The sequence below is a fragment of the Rhinatrema bivittatum genome, chromosome 11, assembly GCF_901001135.1.
Source record: "Rhinatrema bivittatum chromosome 11, aRhiBiv1.1, whole genome shotgun sequence".
Lineage (NCBI taxonomy): Eukaryota > Metazoa > Chordata > Amphibia > Gymnophiona > Rhinatrematidae > Rhinatrema > Rhinatrema bivittatum.
The window spans coordinates 57,447,351-57,471,456 of record NC_042625.1 but is presented as its reverse complement, the minus strand read 5'-3'; the positions used below and the strand labels follow the sequence as shown (position 1 = coordinate 57,471,456).

At 43.1% G+C, this 24,106-nt stretch overlaps 1 protein-coding gene across 1 annotated transcript in view; it reads left to right on the top strand.

The window, feature by feature from the left end:
* The window catches only part of SRRM4 (serine/arginine repetitive matrix 4), a 131,017-nt gene that overhangs the window by 13,377 nt on the left and 93,534 nt on the right, over positions 1–24,106 (top strand). The window contains exons 3-5 of the mRNA XM_029572094.1: positions 3,589–3,660; positions 16,157–16,183; positions 17,542–17,592. Coding sequence (XP_029427954.1) covers positions 3,589–3,660; positions 16,157–16,183; positions 17,542–17,592 — 150 coding nt within the window. The remainder of the gene's footprint in view (positions 1–3,588; positions 3,661–16,156; positions 16,184–17,541; positions 17,593–24,106) is intronic.

The window sequence follows — 24,106 nt, the reverse complement described above, 5'->3', positions numbered from 1 at the left end:
TGTGACTACCATGGGATTTTCTTCAGTGGAACAAAGAAGGGGTGAAATATACAGCAAGTCTGTAGCACCGGGTGCACAGAAGTAGAGGAAGCTAGTTGAGTTTATCCCAAGGAAATGACCCCAAGATCATACTGGTTGCCCAAAAGCAGCACAAAGCTAGCACAGCTTGGTTAAGAGAAATAACACCCAAAGTTTTAATGGAGCTGAGGATGAGATTTCATCTAAAAATTGTTGTTTAATAGTTTGACTACCCTCTACAGAAACTGAGAACTGCTAAAACTTGCTGCTTCCTGTTCAACTAATTTCTCTTATAAATAAAGCCAGAGCAGTTTAGGGGTCCCACCAGCCCATTATGTCTGCATTTATTTGTAGGGATGTGAATCGTTTTAGGACGATTAAAATTATCGTCCGATAATTTTAATATCGTCTTAAACCATTATGGAACACAATACAATACAGATTCTAACGATTTATCGTTATAAATCGTTAGAATCGTGAGCCGGCACACTAAAACCCCCTAAAACCCACCCCCGACCCTTTAAATTAAATCCCCCACCCTCCCGAACCCCCCCCCCAAATAACTTAAATAACCTGCGGGTCCAGCGGCGGTCCGGAACGGCAGCGGTCCGGAACGGGCTCCTGCTCTGAATCTTGTCGTCTTCAGCCGGCGCCATTTTCCAAAATGGCGCCGAAAATGGCGGCGGCCATAGACGAAAAAGATTGGACGGCAGGAGGTCCTTCCGGACCCCCGCTGGACTTTTGGCAAGTCTCGTGGGGGTCAGGAGGCCCCCCACAAGCTGGCCAAAAGTTCCTGGAGGTCCAGCGGGGGTCAGGGAGCGATTTCCCGCCGCGAATCGTTTTCGTACGGAAAATGGCGCCGGCAGGAGATCGACTGCAGGAGGTCGTTCAGCGAGGCGCCGGAACCCTCGCTGAACGACCTCCTGCAGTCGATCTCCTGCCGGCGCCATTTTCCGTACGAAAACGATTCGCGGTGGGAAATCGCTCCCTGACCCCCGCTGGACCTCCAGGAACTTTTGGCCAGCTTGTGGGGGGCCTCCTGACCCCCACGAGACTTGCCAAAAGTCCAGCGGGGGTCCGGAAGGACCTCCTGCCGTCCAATCTTTTTCGTCTATGGCCGCCGCCATTTTCGGCGCCATTTTGGAAAATGGCGCTGGCTGAAGACGACAAGATTCAGAGCAGGAGCCCGTTCCGGACCGCTGCCGTTCCGGACCGCCGCTGGACCCGCAGGTTATTTAAGTTATTTGGTGGGGGATTTAATTTAAAGGGTCGGGGGTGGGTTTTAGGGGGTTTTAATGTGCCGGTTTTTCGATTTTTCGATTTTTCGATTTTTAACGATTTTTAACGATTTTTCACGATATTTTACCCCCCCAAACGGAAACAATACGATTCCCTCCCCCTCCCAGCCGAAATCGATCGTTAAGACGATCGAGGACACGATTCACATCCCTATTTATTTGAATTCCGGGACAGGACCGGCAGGTTAGCTTCAGAGATGATTTCTACCTCTGAAGCGAGGTTAATCTACCCACAGTTCACTACACCAACTGATAGAGCACTGAAGTACCACCAAACCCTAAAACTGATGAGGACATCATCCCCTAAGAGACCAGTTACAAAGGTAAAAGATTTACAGTTATTTCGCAGAGTTATGTGATGTATGACATCGCAATGGCACAAAAAGTAAAATGGTTCCCTGTGGCAACTGGATTATGCATTAAGGTGCTACAAAGAATCATAAAAATAAAAGAAAATGTGTTCAGTTTTAGTACATAGTTCTGTTACTGTTATATTGCACAGTCCATAGGATGCACAGAGCTATAACTGATGCTACAGAAGATGAGAGTTCAATTTCACAAAGTCTCTTTGCTGAACTGCTGCACAGGTCATAGAGTTTTCACACAGTCTCAGAAACTATCTGCCTTTAGCGCCCCCTGCAGTCCAGAGTGTAGGGCTAGTGGAAGGATATCGGACACCCCAGGTGAACCTTCAGCCTTGTGCCTCCCCCCCCCCCCCCCCTTCCCACTGACTTGCTTACCAGCTGGGATAGGAGGAAACAGCAGAAACGGCAGCAGTGGTGTTTGCAATTGCTAGCTATCTGGGGCCAGTAGTGAGGAGGAAGGCAGTGAGAGACTGAGTCAGTGTGGGTGGAAGCACATCCTGATGGTTTTTGTTAGGGATGTGAATCGTTTTTTGATGATTTAAAATATCGTCCGATATATTTTAAATCGTCAAAAATCGTTAGAGGCGCGATACAATAGGAATTCGCCCGATTTATCGTCAAAAATCGTAAATCGGGGGAGGGGAAGGGGGAGGGCGGGAAAACCGGCACACTAAAACCCACCCCGACCCTTTAAAATAAATCCCCCACCCTCCCAAAATGTTTTAAATTACCTGGGGTCCAGTGGGGGGACCCGGTGTGATCTTCCACTCTCGGGCCACGGCTGCGTTAATAGAATTGGCGCCGGCGCTACCTTTGCCCTGTCATATGACAGGGCAAAGGTAGCGCCGGCACCATTTTGGTTCCTGTCCCCCGACGTCACGAGCGCAGGAGATCGCTCACGGACCCCCGCTGGACCCCCAGGGACTTTTGGCCAGCTTGGGGGGGCCTCCTGACCCCCACAAGACTTGCCAAAAGTCCAGCAGGGTCCGGGAGCGACCTCATGCACTAGGGCCGTATTGCCATATTGCCTTTGCCCTGTCATATGACAGGGCAAAGGTAGCGCCGGCGCCATTTCTATTAACGCAGCCGTGGCCCGAGAGTGGAAGATCACACCGGGACCCCCCCACTGGACCCCAGGTAATTTAAAACATTTTGGGAGGGTGGGGGATTTATTTTAAAGGGTCGGGGTGGGTTTTAGGGTTGTTTTAGTGTGCCGGTTTTCCCGCCCTCCCCCGATTTACGATTTAAACGATTTAAAAAAAAAACAAAACCGCGACGATCAGATTCCCTCCCCCCCCAGTCAAAATCGATCGTTAAGACGATCGATCACACGATTCACATCTCTAGTTTTTGTCCATGTAGGGGAGAGTCAGTGGGAGTGCTTCAGCTTAGTTGCCACTGTTGGTGAACAGCAAGGCAGAACTGGGCCTTCCTTAAAAGAGGTTTCTGAAATGTTGCCGCACTCCCTACCCCCGAAATTCTTGCCACTCTTGCTGCTGTTATGCACCTCTCAGGTTCCTTGGAGAACTCCTGCCATTGCTGGTACCCTTTTGCCCCTTTATGGGGTCCTAGGCTACTCAAGTGACTTTTTTGTTGTCACTTTGTCACAGTCTTGGTGCCTTGAAGGTCTCTTCCACCTTTCTGATGAAGTCCACCCACAAGTTTTAGTAAAATTGGTTAGGAAATCCCAATTATGAAGTTCAAAATAGGTTGAAAAAACAAATGGAATAAAAAAATTATTATTTTTTTTAAATTTGAAACAAACCAAATTAATGGAGGTGAATTAGAAAAAATATAAACTAACCAAAACAAAAATGTTACCTCTGCAAATCCCTAAAATTCAATCCTTTATAGAATGCGACAGAATCCCAGCTCCTCTGAATGACATGTCCCTGATGTTTTTTCAGGTCTCCTTCCTATAGTCCCTCACCAGTGAAGAAGAAGAAAAAGAAAAGCTCCAAGAAACGGAAACAGAACAGGTATGGGAATTTGGTAGGCTGCTGGTGTATCGCCAGAATACAGGACATCCCCATTTATTTATTATTTATTTATTTATTTATTTATTTATATACCGAACTTTATAAATTTATTTATAGCTTTTATATACCGAACTATATACCCATGGTAAAAGCTGCACCAAACATTACCATGTTTAACTGGTCAACCTTCCTCTACTTTCTTCCACCCTAGTGTTATGGTTATTGATGTTTGGGTGGATCCTTGGACACTGTGGCAGTTAACCACGCCCACAGGGGGCAGTCCCGTGAGGGACCACAGTGTCAGGCTAGATTCTGGACACACAAACACAGATTTGAATCTTTTATCAAACAGTTTTGGAAGCCACCAGAGGTGGCAGTGGTGAGTAATGGATGTTGAGCCCGGATAGGCAGGTCTCCCACAGAATGCTAGAACAGCGAGTCCTCTGCTAGGCAGTGCTGTAGTGGAAAGAGACTGAGAGTTATGAGTACACAATGAGAAGCATTCAGAGTCCCAGGTAGAATTAGGAGAAGCTCCGAGACAGGGAGAGCAGGCCCTCGAGGAGCGAGTACCTGATCCCTTAGAGCAGGGAGACTCAGTTGTATTGTACTCACGTAGCAGTAACAGAGATTCCACTAGATGAGAGGTCTGGTACCGGAACAGAGGGAAGGCCCTCGCGGAGCGAGTACCTGGTTCTAGTGAAGCAGTTCTGTGGAATAGATGGTAGTTGTACTCACAGATGGAAACTGTTAGTGAAGTCTTCCAAGTAGAAAGGTTTAAAGATGCAGGCAGCGACTCAGGGAACATGGGCCCTCGAGGAGCGAGTACCTGGTTCCAGTGAAGCAGTTCTGTGGAATAGATGGTAGTTGTACTCACAGATGGAAACTGTTAGTGAAGTCTTCCAAGTAGAAAGGTTTAAAGATGCAAGCAGCGACTCAGGGAACATGGGCCCTCGAGGAGCGAGTACCTGGTTCCAGTGAAGCAGTTCTGTGGAATAGATGGTAGTTGTACTCACAGATGGAAACTATTAGTGAAGTCTTCCAAGTAGGAAGGTTTAAAGATGCAGGCAGCGACTCAGGGAACATGGGCCCTCGAGGAGCGAGTACCGGTTTCCTGATAGCACCTGAAAGAAGCAGAAGAGGCCCCCGAGGAGTGGGTACCCCGTTAGCATCCCCGAAGGGTGTAAGAGTTCCAGATAGCACTGGAGTGGCAGAGTAGCTTCGGTATGGAGAGCGAATCCCATCTGTAGAGATACCGTTGCTAACTTGATGAGCTAGCAAATACTATAGGCTTAAATATCCGGGCAGCGTGACGTCATATCAGGGGGACGCCCCTGAGATTCACGCCAACGTGGAAATAAAGATGAGGGCGGAGTGTGCGTGTGCGCCCTAAGGTACCTTGAAGGAGCATGGCGGGAGGCAACACCAAAGCCGGTCCCGGGACGCCAGAGAGGACAGCAAACAGACGCCACGGCAGCCAGTAGTCAGAGGTGAGCGGGAGGAGCCGCAAGTAGTGAGAGGTAGGCGGGGTGAAGCCCTCGAAGACAGACGGTTGCAACACCTAGCAGGCAGATCTGTGGCAGTGGGAGCAGGCCAATGCATGAGAGCACAATAAGCATGCACTCCCTGTCTCTGTGGCTGCTCCTCCTCCCCTGCCTATGTTTCCTGATCACAGAAAATAAAGGAATAAAAAAAAGAAGGGAATCCCAGGCCAGGGGTGGATGAAGAGGGCAGAAAAGTAGAGATGAAGAGGAAACTTATAGAAGTCGAAGGAGGAGATGAAGAGGAACTTGTGTAGGAGGAAGGAAGAAATTGAAAGGAACATAAGTGGGGAGTTTAAGGGGGATGAGAGATGGGGAGGGACCTGAGGGAGAAGCGCATGTACCTAATGAGAACCTGGTGGAAATAAAGATAAATGAGAGGCAGTAGATGTAGAGGAACATGTGGAGAGAGTCGGAGAAGACCTGGAACGAGCAGAAGGGAGGGGAAGAAAGCAAAAGGGAGGAGAAGAGTGAGAACAGGGAAGGAATAAAAATATGATGATGATGCACCACACTATCCCTTTATAAAATCTTAGATCTTCCCTTGTTTGTCATGTATGAAATTCAATAAAACTAATACAGGGTAATTATATAAATTTTCAAAACTACATCTTATTCCATATAACAATCTTATACAATTAACATAATCAAAATAGAAAAGACAAAATATATCTTTAATATAATTTTAATATTTATTTATTTTAGATTTTATATTCCACTTTTTTCAGCACTTCAAAGTGGATTACATTCAGATACTATAGGTTTTTATATGTTCATAAACATTTGTAAAATACACAATGCAAAATTTATACAACACCACAAATATAAATAACACATGTAACCCCCTCCTGGTTTACAAGTTCCTAATTCAGGGGTCAGAGCAAGTCTCAGGGTCACAATCACTTTTACAGCCCTCACAAATCAGACTTCTGACTCTGGGTGCTGGGGTTCCACCGGCCGGAAGGAGGTCTAAGCCCTAATTTCTTAAACTCCCTATGCCTCGCTTTCACAGATTCAAATGGTACTCACTTAGGTCATCTTCTTCAAACAGTTTCAAGTAGGAGGTAACATAAACATGCAGTAGGCTGGGAGTGGAGTGGTGTTCAAACAAAAATGTTTCTTGCAACATAAAATAAGATCCAGGCAAAAATATCAAAAATCATCATTATCATGAACAAAAGAATGATAACTCCCAGTATTACAGTCTCTTTATCAATCTCCATACTTGAATCAGTGTCCTTTCCCAGTGATAAGAAAAAGAATAGTATTTCTCAAGATGGGGTAGGAAGGTGAAGGCCAAAATAATTCCTCTCCAAAATAGGAAACAACAATTTTCTTCGGCCCGATAAATCTCTTTCTGATTATTACAAGCCCGCTTAACTGGTAGACAGACATGCAGCCTCAATCCAGAAAGGGGGGGGGGGGGGGGGGCTTTCCTTCCGGGTTGGCCAGGTCACAAAATAACAGGCCCAATTCTCTGTAAGACAAAAACTCTCCTCTTTGCGTCTTTCCAAGAGAAAAAAACCCTTCCTTGTCTGTGAAGGCCCAAAAATAGGTTTTCTCCCTGCTATCCAATCTTGTAGGCTGTGGGGCTCACTGGGATCACCAGCAAAATCTCCAATCCTTTCCAAATTAAACCTACAACCAAACATGCCTTGAACATGCTCTACCTACATTATATAGGGGAGCTCAGCCAATCACTACACAAGGGTGGGGAAAACTCTTAGAGATGGTCTCAAAAGAGCAGATCCTCTCCTAAAAAGGGAAGAAATGGAAATGAACATATAGTCAACACACAAATGGTGCCAACTGTTTATCAACAAATAAATCATATACAAAGAACCATTTCCCACCCCTTTTCAACCCAACCTAACTGCAAGCACAAATTAAAATATCTCAAAGAAAAGGTAAAGCAGCTAACTTAAAAATGATACTCCAATCAGCATATATCACTCCTTCATTCCCCCAACCAGTGTTTAAACACATCCCACCATCTCAAAGCTTCTTTCAATGCTTTTCACCCATCAAAGCAGCGCCTTCGAGGGTATCACCCCAGCAGCCCCAATACTGTTTCTCCAGATGTTTTTATATTATACATACCACAGTTTTTGCAAACAATGTGATAACATACAACGATGTTATATGACATATCCCAACAAAGGCCCGTATTTTGCCTCAGGGGAACTAAAAGAAATTGCAAAGACCGAAACACACTCAAACATTTAGCTCTCACAGAATTCTAATCTAGTTCTGAAAATTTATACACAATTACCCTGGGGTTTTTTTTGTTGATTTATTTCTACATAAGAACATAAGAAATTGCCATGCTGGGTCAGACCAAGGGTCCTTCAAGCCCAGCATCCTGTTTCCAACAGAGGCCAAACCAGGACACAGGAACCTGGCAATTACCCAAACACTAAGAAGATCCCATGCTACTGATGCAATTAATAGCAGTGGCAATTCCCTAAGTAAACTTGATTAATTTGAGTTTGTAGTAATTTAGCCAGTGCTTTGGGTTTTTTTTTTATTCCTTATTGGGTTTGCATGTATGCAGTTCAGTCAAATTCAGCCAAATCGTTTATTTTGTGCCCATCCAGATTGAAAAAAACAGGACAATTGTGTATTTTGTTCTTGTATAAGTAGGGCATAGGAAAACATCCAGCTTTCCAGTTTCTTGAAAGATACTAGGGAGTTAGATGAGGTGCAAGCTGGATTTAGTTGGAGTTGTTTTACAAAAACCATCATGGTAGCTTTGATGGAGGAAATACTACCCCAGTTAGATGTTGACCACATGGTCTTAGTGGTGTCACTTCATTTATCCAGCATGTTTATTTTAGTGGACTATGGGATATTGTTAGTCCGCTGCAGGCAAGTGGGAATAGTTGGGCAGGTTTGGGGATGAATTACTTCTTTCTTACAAGGGTGTATGCAGATGGTTAATTTTCAAGAGCTATGTTCCTCTTTAAAGGACGTGAAGTATGGGGAACCCTAGGAATCTTCGAGGTCCACAATTCTTTATAATGTGTATTTAGCTCCTCTGGGGAAGTTGATTCCATTTATATATATGCAGATGACATTCAGGTTGTGGCCCCATTAGGGCATAATAGAGATAAAATGATTCAAGGAAGCACAATTCAGGAGGAGAGTTTTTCTATTAAAAAGGCATAGAGCTTTGGCTCTTGGTGCTAGTTTTGTATTATGGTTTCCTTGCAAGTGTATTATTGATTTCTTGGGAGTTAGATATTCATTTATAAATCCAATGAAGCTGGAGGCTTTTTTTTTTTTACAAAACAAATCTGTGTCTGCAAGTTTGGGAAATACCTAGCCTATCATTTAGGAGGGCTCCAAAAATTTAATTGGTGATTCATTGAAAATGTATTTTTCTTCTTTATTCTCTCCCCATGATGTGGTCTTATATTGATGGATTATAGTTGTTTTCTTTATTTAAATGGTGCCCATTATTGTTTTCATATACCATCATGTTTTCCTTAAAGCAAGTGTAATCTTGTGAAGTAATTTGTTTGAAATATTAAAAATAAAGTGAAAAAAAAGATGACTGGGTGTTGGTTGACAGAAAGTAAATTAGTCGTGAACCCTAATAAAACTATGATATTGTGGGTTGGGGTAGTTGCTGATAAATGTAGGCCAAACATTGGAGGGATGGTCATGGTTATGATGAAGGAAGTGAAATCTTTAGGAGTCAGATTGGATTACACTCTGACTACGAAAATGCAGTTGCAGCAGGTAGTACACAATGGGGCAGATTTTCGAATTGGCGCGCGCAGGGTACATTTGTGCGTATGCAAGGGGGGTGCACACTTGTGCACCTTGCGCACGCCGAGCCCTAGGGGAGCCCTGATGGCTTTCCCCATTCCCTCCAAGGCCGCTCCAAAATCGGAGCGGCCTCGGAGGGAACTTTTCTTCCGCTCCCCCCCACCTTCCCCTCCCTTCCCCTATCTAACCCACCCCCCAGCCCTACCTAAATCCCTCCCCCCACCTTATTTCACTTTTATGCCTGCCTCTGGCAGGCGTATCTTGTGTGCGCCGGCCAGCTGCCAGCGTGTCATACCCCAGCACAGCCGCTGTGCCGGAGGCTTCGGTCCCGCCCCAGACCACCCCCAGACCTGCGCCCCGCCCCCTTCCCGCCCCTTTTTTAAAGCCCCGGGACATACGCGTGTCCCAGTGCTTGCACGCGCCGCCGAGCCTATGCAAAATAGGCTTGGCACGCGCAGGAGGGTTTTTAAAGGGTTACGCGCGTAAACCTTTGAAAATCTACCCCAATGCTTACTTAAGACTGAAATGGGTGAGACAGTTGAAACCATTTCTGGAGTTTAAAGTTTTAAGATCCGTGGTGTTTGCATTAGTGTTTTTAAAATATATTTTATTCATAGATTTTCAAAAATACAAAACCAAGATATTACTTTGTCACAGAAATATATGGAATCCACAATAGAAAACTGCCAAATATCTTTATAATACACTATTAAAGTAATACAAATAATACTGTCATCCAAACTCAAGCACTACAATTTTGAAGATAGGAGCAAAGAAATTAAGAGAGAATTATAAAGAAACTAGTATAGGAAATGGCATTAACATAATTATAAAACTAGCAGAGAATTAAATATAAATGCCCCTATAAATTAGTAGATACTGGGGAGGAGGTTATGGGTCTTTGAGATTCCAAAAAAAACTTTCTATTGTTCAGGTTGGAAAAAAATGAAACGTTTGATAACACAGTTGCAAGGATAATGAAGTATGAACGAAAAACCTAAAGATCTGATTTCCTGTTTGAAAGCAAGAAAGCCCTTCCTTCTACACTGAGTAACTTGAGCAAGGTCAGGAGAAATATTTAAAGATTGACCATAAACTTGAGAGGAAACATTTCTAAAGTACTTACAATTAACTTCATTCATAACACCCTAACGCACAAGATAACTACCACATTGCGATTTGAACATTTAAATGAGGGAAAGGGGAGGAGTTTAGGTAACATTTAGGGAAATTAGGGGCCTCTAGTGTGCGGGCGATAATGTATTGCACATTATCGCCCGCAGTAGTGCTGGAAATGGCTACAGCTATTTCATTGGCGCTATGGGGCCGATAGTGTGCAGTGAAGCTGCAACCGCGGTGGGCGAAAACGTACCGCCACGATGCAGCACCAGCTCACTATCACCCCCCCCCCCCACCACCGCTTAATTTTCACAGCTCATCATTCCACTATATCTTTATTTATAGCAGAATGATGAACCCAGGCCTTGGAGGCCTAAATTTAGGAGCTCAGCTTTTTTTTGATTATCAGTCCCTGGATGACCAGTTGTGCTGATGTTTTATGTTGCAGAATTAATGTTTTAGTTTTTATATAGTGTAACTTGTTTTAATTTTGTACAGCGCTTTAAGTGATTTATTGAAATCTGTAAAGTGATTAACAAATATTTTAAATAAATAAATAAGAACATGACTGTTTTGTATAAAACAGAACACCTGACCACCCTCTGAAGCTCTTCAACACATGAGTGTGAACTTAGCCCTTTCCTTCTTGAGAGATAGCTGGACTCCTGGCACAGAAGAATAAGATTCAGGCCTTCTCTATCTTTTAGGGACCATTGCATGGTGAAAGTGATTAATTGCATGACTGGAAGAGGCGTGAAGAGCATCTCCTACAGCATTTGGTGCTCACAACTAGCTGATAGGCAGCACTGCTGAGTTAGGAGATTCCTTCTCATGTCGATCTTCAGTATATCACCATGAAAAGAAAACAGAGAAACCCTTCCGAAAGAAAGCTATCATCCTTCTTTCCCTCCTCCTAATATCCAACAACACCATCAGAATTAACAAAGTGAAAGGCTTCCTCATCCTGGACAGTAAATGGGTAGAGTTCCAGACGTCATTTTCTAATTGGAACTGTGAATTTATATTGGTGACCTGGGGTTACAAATCGCATGCTGAATTTTAAGATGCTCTCAGATGAGCATACGTGATGGTCTGTTACAGGAGCAGCATCTGCTAGAGGCAATTTCCAAGGTAGATATCATCATGTTTTCCCTTCACCCCTAAGGAGTTTTATCTTTCCTCTGAATTATTTTGTAGCGGTACCCCTGTATGGGCTGTGCGCTGCATCTGGGGTGCTACGATACCGGGGGTTCCTCCAGCGGGGGATGGGAGGAAAGATCCACTTCCCCTGCCCTTGGCAAAGATATGCCTGTGGTCTTCAAAGTTAAAAATCACTGGTTTCAACTGCTGTGCAAGGGGAGTTTCAGGAAGGGTTAAGGAGACAACAAAAAAATACAAAATAAAAACCAGCGCACTGTCCTCTCATTATCCTTTGCTTCACCAGGAAATTAAAAAAAAAAATCAGAGTCCAAAGTGGTAGTCAAAAGAAAATTTAATTTAGTTTAAAAATCAGAATCCAGGAAAGAATTGCGAAGATAAGAAACAACATAAAAAAATGAGTGGCAAGAAAATCATGGTCTCCTTATCCATGCCTCTCCTCCTTATAGTTCCCCTCTCCCCTGCACCAATATCCATGTCCAACAATCCTTCCCCTTGAAGGGTAGGATATCCCTGTTCTAGTTCCAGCATCCGACCTGCTGAGAAAGGTAACAAAAATTTCACTGTTCAAAAATACACTTCCATATCAAAGCAGATCCAGCACAACCTACTGGAAACAAGTCCAAACTCTCAGCTTCTCTTCATCCTTGTCTTGATTTGTAGCTTGCCAAGGAGTGTGAGCCCTTGAACTGTGTTGAGATTGGCGCTGCCCAGTTGATAACCCAGCTGGGCCCCTCCAACAGTATACAGACTTACTTTGACTAAGACGAATCTTAGGCTTCACCTGCACCAGCCTCTTCCCCCGCAGGTTGAGGCTGGCAGGACTTAGGCGAAGGTCCAGAGAAGAGTGAGGAGTCAGAGTTGGTAATCAGGCCAAGATCAGCACTGGCGGCAGACAATAGAGATGTGGTCTAGGCTGTGGTTGGGGCAGGCAGAGATTAGGCGGCATTGGTATCCAGGCAATGTTCAGAGCAGATAGGATCAGGTGGTGTCGGTGTCCAGGCAATGGTCAGACACAAGAGATCAATACAAAGGGGAGACAGAAAAGGAGAGGAGCAAAGGCGGGGTAGGCTGGAACAAGGCAAAAAGGTAGGGCAAGCAGGATTGGAATGAGGTAAAGGCAGGTGCAGGACAGGAATGCTAGCAACTCGAACTGCAGGCAGGAAGCACAGCAGAAAACCTATTGTTGAGGCATTGGCTGAACTGTGAAGGAGATTTAAATAGCTTGGTCGGGCTGATATCATCCGAAGGCTCAGCAGCCAGTTTTCTGCCACAGGGCCTTTATCAGGCAAAGTTGTGTGTGCATGTGTGCCTAAGGAGGTCTATGGCCGTGGTGGTGAGGGTTGGCATCGGGCAATGTCCTGCCATGCTGGCTTGGGAATGAGTGAGGCTGGCTACGGCACTATGCCGTGGTTGACCAATTGTTACATAATTAGGACAAAAAGATCAATGACCCAACCTTTCTGGATACTGAGGAGGCCTTTCTTCCAGACCAATCAAAAAATCTACAAAATTCTGTAGCAAATCCTTCTCTCTTCTTGATCAGTTCAACTGTAGGATGGCCAAAATCAACAGCAAACCCCTATTCTTCCTTCTCTTGGGGAGAGGCAATGACCTAGATCACATGTCTTGAAGGAACTTTATAGTCTCCTCAAGGCTTCCAACAAAAAAGGTTGGGTTAAAGCCAGAGGAGGACTTAAAAAAAATACAATAATCCCCTCCCACTGACAATGAAGGAAAAATATAGGAGTAGATTTTAAAACATACGTGCGCACGTCTATGCCTTTGTTTCCTGGCTACAATTCCTGCACCTACATGCGCATCGGATTTTAAAATAAACATGCGCATGTGCGGGCAGGTTTCCTCTAACACGCGCAACAGGGGGGAATATTAAAAAGAAATGAGCGGCGACGCAACAGGGCATTCACCAGTTTCCTCCCAGTCCGCTCTAATTAAGGAGCGAACTGGGAGGGAACTTTCCTACCCCTAACCCTATCCTTCCTCCCTCTTCCCCTCTCCTCTCCGACCCCTAAACTAATGCTACCTATCTCCAATTTTTTTTTATTTTTATACTTACTGCTCCTTGGCAGCTGACAGGCACATGCTTCCCCGGGACAGCATTTAATGGTGCTGTTCCGGCCTGCTCCCCACCCAGACCCTGCCCCCAGCCTGCCCCTTTCTATAGGCCCAGTACTTCTGCTGACTGAGCGCAAGGCCCGGCCACGCGTGTAACTCCCGATTTTTACACGTGCAGTCCTTTTAAAATCTGGCCTTATTTGTGCAGGTGGCAATGGGGTAGAGGCAAAATAGCACATATACAGTTAAAAATCAAATGTCTGTGCACTGTTTCCTTGCCTCAACTTCAGTAGGCCCACGGGAATGCCTCTCTGTCTCATAGTTAACCATGCACACAGTATGGAATCCACACACAGGGCTGATCCTAGCAAGGTGTGGGAACCGAGGCAAATATGCCCAAGTAGAGTCTCTCCTTTAGAGATTTGGTTGGGAGATGGGAGTAGATCATCTGTACCCTCCCCAAATTTGAAGAATGGGGTGGAGGTCCCCCCTCAAAAGTTAAGGAGCAGAGACAGTGGCAATTCAAGGCGAGCAAAAAATCTATGGGAGGATGATATGAAGGCATTTATTGTTTTTTTCTTATTTTGTTTGTTTTAACTTTAATGTTTTTATGTATCATTTTATGATTTATTAACATTTTCAGCATAATTTTGTATTTCTATAGTTTTTCTTAATTTTACTCATTCTGTGGATGCTAATTTTGTAAACCATCATGCTTGACTGTCAGAACGACAGGACATAAAAGTTTTTAAATAAATAAATAGATAAACCATGACTTTGGTGGCCCATGCCATACCCTGCCCTTTTAAAAGGCCTGATGCTTTGGCAATCCAATTGGCTGTAGCAGTAACCAATCCAAATTTTTTTTTAACTTATTTTGTTAGGGGTGGTGTCCTTTTAAGAGCCAACATCTGTAGGAGAACAAGGCTCTGGTAGCCCCAAAGTTTATTTCTAGCTGGCAGGAGGGGGCCAGCAGGAGCTGAAGCAAGTCTACAGTGCAATAGCAGGCCACAAACCTGGATAAATTTTATCTAGATAAGCCATTATCTGGATAAAACTTATCCAGATAGCTTAGAGGCATTTTGGATTTTTCCAGGGTTGACTTGACTTAGCTGAATAACTTATCCAGCTAACTCTGATATTTGTAGTTAGATGAATAAGTTATTCGGCTAAGTCTAGTTGTGCCACAGAGCAGATAAAGTTGTCTGAGAAAGCAATGCTGGAACATAAGAACGGAATAGTATTACTGCGATCCTGACAGCCCAGGGGGTATTTGTGGGAGGGGGGAGGGTAGTGCTGGGTAGGGTGGGTGGATAAAGGTTAATTGGCAGAGTGGAAAGGAGAAACTGGGGTGGGGGGGGGGGAGGTGACTATTTGCCTAGTAGACCATACTTTGGGGAGGAAAAGTAGACTAGTATTTTCCCAGTAGACCAGCATCAGTGTCATTGAGTTGGAGGGATTGAATCACCAAGCCCACTTGGTTGCTTTTTTTTCTCTTCAGTCAGCATTTTACAAGTTATGTTATTTAAATATAGCTAGTTAAGATAAAGTTATCTGGGAACATGTACCTGGACAACTTTGATCCCTAATCAGCATATTCAAACATAGCCAATTAGGTTTGAAAGTTCTCCAACTAGGTAAACCAGAATAACTTTATTCAAAGATGTTCACCGGGATGTTTATACCTGATCTAAGATCAGATTGGACTCTACATGGCATTCACCATTTAGCTATTTGGCTCTCTTATTCTGGAACCCTCTACCACCTGATCTTAGAGTGGAAAAGAATTTCTTAAATTTAAGAAGGAAATCATCCTGGCTTTTTATTCAAGTGTTTGATATTTAGCTGTTCTTATTTTTTAGCATTATAGTGTTTCTTTATTACAAATATGGTCTATATTTATTTAAAATGTTTATTGCCTAGCATAGGGCTGGATTTTTATTGTTGCACAGCTTTGTGAATCCTGCGGTAACGGGGGGCGGGCCTGCAAAAGCCAGCAGCGATTGCACCACCGCGGTGTTTTCGCTGCCGGCTTTCGTACCCATTAGCGCCACCGTGAAAGGTGGTGCTATTGGGCACGCTACTGGCAGCAATAATGGGTCTTATCTTATCGCTGCCAGTGAAGTTACCGCCACGTCCGCCCCGACACCGTCCCAACTCCACCCCTATCAAGGTCCCTTTTCACGTGCGATACGGATAGAAAATTTATTTATTTATTTTTATTTATTTAAGGTCTCTTTTATACCGACATCCGTTGACACATCGCATCAGTTTACAAAAAACAAAAACATTTGGGCAGAGCCCTTACATATAACAGCGGAACAAGATTAACTTTTGGGCGGGGCCCTTACATATAACCAATAGAGTACATTAAACAGGGGGGTGAAAACTAGCTATAAATATAACTCAATATGAGTTATATTTGACCCCCGTAGTTTGGTTTTATTCTATTATTCTAGCTATATTTTATTTTCTTGGTTTTAACTTGTACCATTTTTAATTTTATTTTTTGGGTTAATGTGTATTTGATTAGTTATATGATGATCTATTTAAATATTGAATTTGTAACTTCTTAGTTTATTATTGCATATAAAATTTAATTTATTTTATATTTTATTAATTTTTATTGATTATTTGTTATCACTGCATTGATGTTTTATTACACTTTTGCAGTAAACCAAAAATTTAAATTAAATAAACTAAACTAAATAACTAATCTGGCTAATTTTAGCCAGAAAAGTTATCCATTTTCTGATTTATTTTTTTTTTTTAAATATTGACCTCATAATGATCTATATAGCTCTATAAATTATATAAAATTGTTTTTTCAGGTCACTGTCTAAGAAGAGAAGACACAGGTAAAAACCCTCTTGAATATACATGAACTAAAGTATTGTTAGAGACAGCATGTGGTTGTTTCCCCTTTATAAATATGAATCTGATGTTTTGGGTACTGAGATGTATTTCTTCTAGTAACTTCAATTAATAATGCTTCTTGTGCTCAACAGCCCCATGTCTCCTTGCTCATACTGCTGGGACATTCCCCTTTTCCTCAGCAGCACCTGATTGCTCATGCTGCCCCTTTTCTTAGTGGCCCCTATTCTCCCTGCTGGGACATTCCCCCCTCGCCTTGGCAGTCTCTGCTTTTTGCTGGGACATTCCTTCTCTCCTCTCTGGTATTTTCTCTCCCCGCTTATACTAAGGGGACTCTGTTTATTTCCACTGACCTCTGTTCTGTAACTAAGAAGAAAAAGCTCATCTTGTAGCTATATCTCAAGAAGCTGAACCCAGCAGTTTGACATGGAGATAGATGTGGAGGGTACAGGCCAGCATAGCAACCACTAATCCAAGAACTCATATACCATAGCAGATCAGAAGCCAAGAAACAAAGGCATTTTTATAATGAAAAGCAATGAGGTCCATGGTCAGACACAACTATAGCCGGCTAACTTTAGGACAGCTCTTTGGCCTGACCAGACTTAGGGGGTCATTTTCAATAGCTTTCGCACGTGAAAAGTCCCTTTTTGCATGCGATAGGGTAGTCAGGGCAGAGTTGGCCCCGGAAGAGGAGGAGTTGGGACGGCACCGAGGCCGACGCTGCAGAGACATCGCTGGTGGCGAAAGGTAAGGACCCTTATCACCGCCAGTTTCACGCCAAATAACTGGCCGGCAGCCAGCACACCACAGTGGTGTGATGGCTGCCGGCTTTTGCAGGCCCGCCCCCCCCCCCCCCCCGCTTCCCCCCAGTACCATGCGATTCACAGAGCCACACAACGATAGAAAATCTAGCCCTTAGTCAGCTAAGTCATCCAACTAACTCTGAATATCGATGGTGGCCGGTTAACTTAACCACTAACTGAACTCCTACCAGTTACGCCTCCAGAAATGCCTGAACTAATCCGGCTAAACTCTAGTCTCCTAGTTTATTAGCAAGCTAGAATTTAGCAAGATATGTGCCCAAATATTCAACAAGCTGGCTAACTTCTGAGTTAGCTGGATAATTGCTTTTGAATATGGACTGTAATGTTTCCATATTACCTTTGTACAACAATCTCTAAATGAATGCAGCAGGTAAATAATGGTATGGAGAATGTAAGGAATTCTCTGCAGCATAACACACATATTTCACTTTCAGAATCAAAGAATGTTACAGATCAATTGATCGATTGTCTGCTAGGTTCTTAATATTTCCATTAATCAACCATTTCCCCCTTAGCTCTTCGAGCCCCAAAAGAAAACGGAAAGAAGACAGAAAACGTAGAAAGCAGTAAGTTTCTCTTGTCATGTTATTCCTGAAAGTCTGGATATATACTATACATAGGTACCTTCATTTTCAGGTTTTTTTGTATTTTTTCAAGAAATTATCAGTGTTTATTATAATCAATAAAAACAGGAGAAAATCACTGTGGGAAAAAAAGGAGTTATTTTTTTCCACTGATTTTCTGCCATTTGATTAGTTATAATACATACTGATACATTTCCAAAGAAAATAGAATAAAAACTGAAAAGGAAGGTCCCTTACTATACAGAATCTTTCTTCTCTCCCCAGCCTGAATATAAACTGTCTCTCTTCCATCCAGATCCTGACTGCACAGTCTCTTCTCTCTCTCCGTAAAATCCAGTTTCGGGAATATTTTTTTGTGCCCGCAAAAAAGAGGCATTCTGAGTTGTGGAGCTGGGGCAGAGTTTTGATTTATTCACATACATCTACAGGCAAATTTTAAGAGCCAGGTGCATACCAAAATCAGGGGATGGGCATACATGTAGCACATGCGTGTATCTACCCGATTATATAAGCCACTGACGTATGAATATCTTGCATCAAAGATAAAAGGGGTAGAATGTGGGCATGTTGTGGGCGTTCCGGGGTGGGACCAGGAGATGTGCACGCAAGTACCTACATGCCTGGGCGCATGCCCTGGTATGGTTGAGCATAAAGTTACTTCTGCTGTGGAGGAGTTGTAAGTCTAAATAAAGAAAATTTCCAGGAATCTATGAATTATTTGAAGGATCTGGGATTACTGGGGAGAGTGCAGGCTAAAGAACCAGGGGGGGGTTGGAGGACCTAACCTGTAGACTGGGAAACTGGTGGATGAACTGGTGAAACTGGTCATGGCGTGGACGCGCGCGCCTGTTATAAAATCCCCCCACTTGTGTGGATCAAAGTTGACATTATGCAACTGCGTGCGCACACTTGTAAAATTAAGAGCACAAATACACACGCCAGGGCTATTTTATGACATCCACGCGTATGTGCGTGCAAGATATAAAATTGATGTTTATCTGGCCATGCCCACACACCTGTCTGAAAGTTACCACCCCTATTTTTTAAATTATGCATGTAAATCTACTCGCACAAGTTATGCCATGCCAGGAGCAGGTGTAATTTGGTGCAAGGTGATGGTGCATGTACTCTATGAGAATATTCAAATCAAAGAATGTCTGTACTTTCTCTTTGAAAGTTTATGGAAAGTCAGCAGGTAAAAAGCACCCTCGAACTTTTCCATCCTTTTTTTTTTTAATTCTTTCTTTATATTTTAAAGAATAACTAACAAGCATTAAACTTGTAAAGAAATAAAAGCCTGTGATGCTAAGAAAAAGCATATAGCAATTATAACCTAAGAAATATTAAACAACCTTGTGCTAAAGTATTTCAAAATAAAGGGACGAGAGACAGGAAACAAAGGAGTAAACGTTATGAAATAATATAGAGTAAAACCACATTACAACAAATAAGCAGAATTAATCCCAATCCCTGACCATCTCCTATTCAAGAAAAAGCATTGAGTCCTCTCTGCTATAAATCCTTGAGTCAAGAAAATAATGGAGCTGTGAAGCAAGAAAAATTAAACATTTACATGGAAATTGCAAAACAAAATGTGCACCCAGGCCCAAAACCTCATTACACATGACCAAAATCGTTTCCCTATGCTGTTGGATTATCCTTGAAAAATCAGGGAAAATCCAAACTTTAAACCCCATAAAAGGCAATTGAGCTGCATGAAAAAAGTCTATGAACCAAATTACTCTCCGTTAGTAATGCAAATGAGACCATTATGGTGGCCCTACTGTTGATTTATGAAGAGAGAGATATCCAAGTCCACTGATTCTGGCGAACCAATTCAGCCTGAGACACCAGTAGCAGGCCTAGATCTTGTAGGAAGATAATAAGAGGGTAACTTTTAAACAGCCGTGTGGGCGCACATGTATGCGCATATGCCGTCCTGCGCCAATTGGTAAAATACATGCGTCTATGCGCGCATGGTATGAAACAGGCTGTACATGTGTACATTTGTGCATAATTTTATATAGACACGCATGCTGACGTAATTACCAGTTTCCCCAGTTCGTTTCCAGTTCACCCAGGTAAACAATAGGACTTTCCAAGCTCCCTAGTTAACTAGCCTCCCTTTTACCCTGTTAACCCCAACCTTGAAAACCCCGCTAACCTCTTTAGTTTTTTTTCTTTCAGGACTTACGCGCCATCCACAGCAGAAGTAAAGTTACACGGTAAGAGATCCCGGCACGCACTTTTGCGTGTAAATGCTTACGCACAGATTTCATTGAGAAATCTAGAAATGCCCAAGCCCCGTCACGACCACACCCACATCCCGGCCCTTTTTTTTTCGCAAAAAAGTGTATGTGCATCTACCGGGAGATGCACGCGTGTTTGCGCGCTTTTTAAAATCCATGCGGCTTGCGCCGGCCCGACTTCTGCGAGTATCTTCTGGCTTTGACGTGTGTAGGGCTTTTAAAATTTGCCTTTAAGCTTCTACGACAGAGGGAGCTGCTTCTTTGGCTGTGCAGAAAAAATAATACATTTCAGTTCGTTCGTTTGTTTTGTTGCGGCCCAAATTCTTTTCATTAGTTTCAATAAAAAAAAAAAATTGTTTATTCATTTTATAGTGTATTCGTTTACCATTAAAAGTTATGGGGGAAGCATTGTAGTCTATTTTGGGCTTCACGATAGTGATTTTGTTATCTATTCTTTTTTTTTTATAATTAAATCTTTATTAATTATGATGGTAACTTTTAAATAGGTAAGCGTGCGCACGTTTGCCAGTTCTTGCCCAGAGACGTGGCCATTTTATAATGTATATACGCACATGTTATAAAATAGGCTGACCGCGCACACATGTGTGCACAATTTTAAGTAGGCGCACGCCTATGTGCACAAACGCGCATAAGTGGGGGGACTTTAATAGGCATGCGTGCCGACACAATTACCATTTTTCGCAGTTCTTTCCCAGTTTGCCCGGGCAAGGAAAACAAACCTCCTCCCCTGGCCCCAGTTTAATAGGCTCCCTTTTTCCCTGTTAGCCCCAAACTTTAAAAAAACGCCTATCCTTTTTTATTTTATTACTTACTCTCCATCCCTAGCAGAAGTAAATGTATGTGGCAGGGGTCCCCGGTGTGCGTCTGTGCATTTAAGTATTTACACGCAAATTTGAAGTTGAAATCTAGGAATGCCCATGCCACGCCCAGACCAGGCCCATTCCCCGCCCCTTTTTCAGGACTTTTCATTTAGGCGCACAGTGGGAGATATGCGCATATGTGAGCATATGAGATAATTCAAGGAAATTACCAACAAAATAACTAAACAAGTAACATAAAAGACAGGAAAAATATTTTGGTACATCATAATAAGTCCGAGATACTAGGGGACAAAATTCCATATAATATTCACCCACATGTCCCCATATTAACAAAATATATAGCACTTATTTCCCTCAATCCTATCACAAAAAAAATTCTCCAAATAAAGAGGGTCAAGAAATACAAAATAATATTTTGAAAGGAAAAAGAAGTATAACCTATATATAGCAGTAGTCCCCAACCCTGTCCTGGGGGCCCACCAGCCAGTTGGGTTTTCAGGATATCCACAATGAATATGCATGAGAGAAAATTTGCATGTTATGGAGGCAGTGCATGCAAATGTTCTCTCATGCACATTCATTGTGGATATCCTGAAAACCCGACTGGCTGGTGGGCCCCCAGGACAGGGTTGGGGACCACTGCTATATATAATACTTGTTGTTGTTGTGATAAAAATTGTTTCCTATTAGCTTGTGTTGCCCAGGAAACATCAGGAAATACCTGAACCTTTTGACCACATAAAAGAAAATCCTTGTAGGAAAAATATCTCTTAAAGATCAGGTCTTTATCATGTTCTGAAAAAACAGACAATTAAAGTAGCTCTAGCCCTTGTATGGTCAAAGGATGACTCTAAATTAGTGGAAACCTCAGGACTATCCAAAACCAAGCTATCTATCCCACCCTCACCTCCTTATAATAACTTCTTCTTCAGTAAATAATAAATCTTAGATAAAGTAGGCATTTCAGAAACATACAGTATCCCATTAATATAATTCTTAATTCTTGTGCAGGCAATAGCCTTATCTCGGGGAAAGTCAACAATCGCAGATTCCTAACCCTTTGATTATTCTCTAATGTCTCCAGCTGATTATGGATATATATCCAGTCCTTAACAAAGGAAGCATATGTTGCCTGAAGTGTAATTACCTGTCACAGAACCTTCCAAATTATGAAGTTTAGTCTCAAAGTCCTCCATACTGACTCTCACTTGGGAATCATTTGTCTATTCTGGGCTCCAGAATAATGATTTTCTTATTATTTCTAATGAAACCTGTGAGAAGAAATCATCAGAAAGAGGAAAGAACTGCAAGATACACAGAATGTGGAAAAGTGGCATCAAAAAAGTTTCATAAAGTAGCCTACGGCTCAGCAAAGGGGCAAAGGGGTACCAGGTTCCTTTCACCATTGTCAGGAGTTCTCCAAAATACCATGAGAGGAGCAAAAAATGCAGCAAGAGGAGGAAGCTCCCAAGGAAAAGGAGAATGCCAGCAACAGTGACATGAACACTTGATGACAAAGTGGCACCGAAAGTGGCATCAGCACCCCAAGGCACCCTGAAGGCAGAACAAAGCAGAAAACATAGCAGAAAACAGCCCAAGGTACAGATAAAGGAAGCAAGAAGAATCAGAAAGAGTGGTATCAAAATTTCAAAAGCATAGGAGAGGTGCACAGCAGCATCCCAGGTTAGCAAGAAGCCTTCAAAGTGTAAGAGCTGGAGTATGCCAGGAAGGTATAATGTCAGAAAGAAGTTAAGAACCCTAAACTGTAAAATCTGCATGTGAGAATAAGGCTGAGTGGCACTAGAATCTGAAGGTGTAGGATGAGGGGCATAGCATTAAGGTAGAGTGGCATGGGAGACGCCACTCATTCCGTTCAAGTATACAGACAACCAGAGTGGGAGATGCCTCTCCCTGTCGAAGTTTGGCTACATCTGGCTGATCCACCAGTCCAGTAGCATATGTTTGTGACATACAGTAAGCCAAGCCATGCATGTCATAGGTACCCACGTGCGCAGTTACGTGGAACTGCAAATGGGCCATGAACTAAGTTATGGTTCATGGAATGGTGCAGCAAGTGTGCATAGCAATGGATAGCCATTATAATTGCAAGAGATGATAAGAAGGCGAGTATTAGAGGAAGAATGGTATGAAAAGCCTGATGAGTGTTTCTATAAGTTTGGAAAGCAACGTATGGTTGGGGCAAGACAAAAAGTGGTCAAGTACTGTAGGGGAAGGGGACCTTGAACACAGCTGGAGCAGTGGAAGAAGTTCCTTAAGATACCAAGACTGGCTTGGAATAGCAGCAGTAGAGGTGGGGCTAGTTTATCTTAAGAACTGAAATAGTAGGAGTAGAGTAATGCAGCGAGAAGGGTAGCCGCAACACTTCCACAGGCATTTGCCTGTTCTTGCTCATGCACAGAAGTGTGGAGCAAATGGGCAACATAATGTGGCAAGAATGGCTAGGAGCATTGGTGGCAGAAGTGATGTTGGTTAATAACTTTTAAAAATTGGAATGGTAGAAGCAGAGCAACATAGCAAGAAGTGTAGTTGTAGCACTTCCAAAGCTGTGGTGTTGTCAGTGTCAGGTCCATGGAGCATTTGTAAAATATCTATGAGGATATAAAATGTAGCATTCTTCGGGACTGCAAAGTTTATTGGAATATAATATTAAGGAAACCTGAGCTTCACTAAGATGGTTTTAATATGGTGGTTGAAGCATGGCATCCTGCATATGGAAGTGTTAAGCCACAGTGGTTATGGTTGTGTATGGCATTCTGCAGTTGGAAGTGTCAGGCCACAGTGGTTATGGTTGTGGTTGCAGCAAGACAAGCTTTTCCAAGATACATTAGGCTTCAGTAGATATGGTGGAGCATGGCATGCTCCAGATGGAAGTGTCAGGATATACTGGTTATATTTGGAGAAAAACAGGTTTATGCAGGATATATTAGGCCTCAGTAGATATGGTGGAGCATGGCATGCCACAGCTGGAAGTATCAGGCCACTGTGGTTCTGGTTGGAGCAGCTAGAAAGTGTCAGGCCACAGTGGCTATGTGTGGAGTGTAGACAGGTTTATGCAGGATACATAAGGCCGGGATTCAGTGTTGTTTTTGGAGAAAAGGAGGCTGATGATCTCAGTGGAGCCATGATTCGTTGGTGGCATTTGTGGAAAAGTAGGCAGAGGAACTAAGTGGGATCATGACCTTGTAATTGGAACATGGCAGGCAGAGGAACTCAGTGGAATCATGACCTTGTGGTGATACTTGGGGATAAGCACCAGAGGAACTCAATGGAGTCATGACCCTGCAATGGTATTTAGGGCTAAGAAGGCAGAGGATCTCAGTGGAGTCATAATCCTATGGTGGGGCTTTGGTTAAGCAGGCAGAGGAACTCAGTGGAACAAGACAG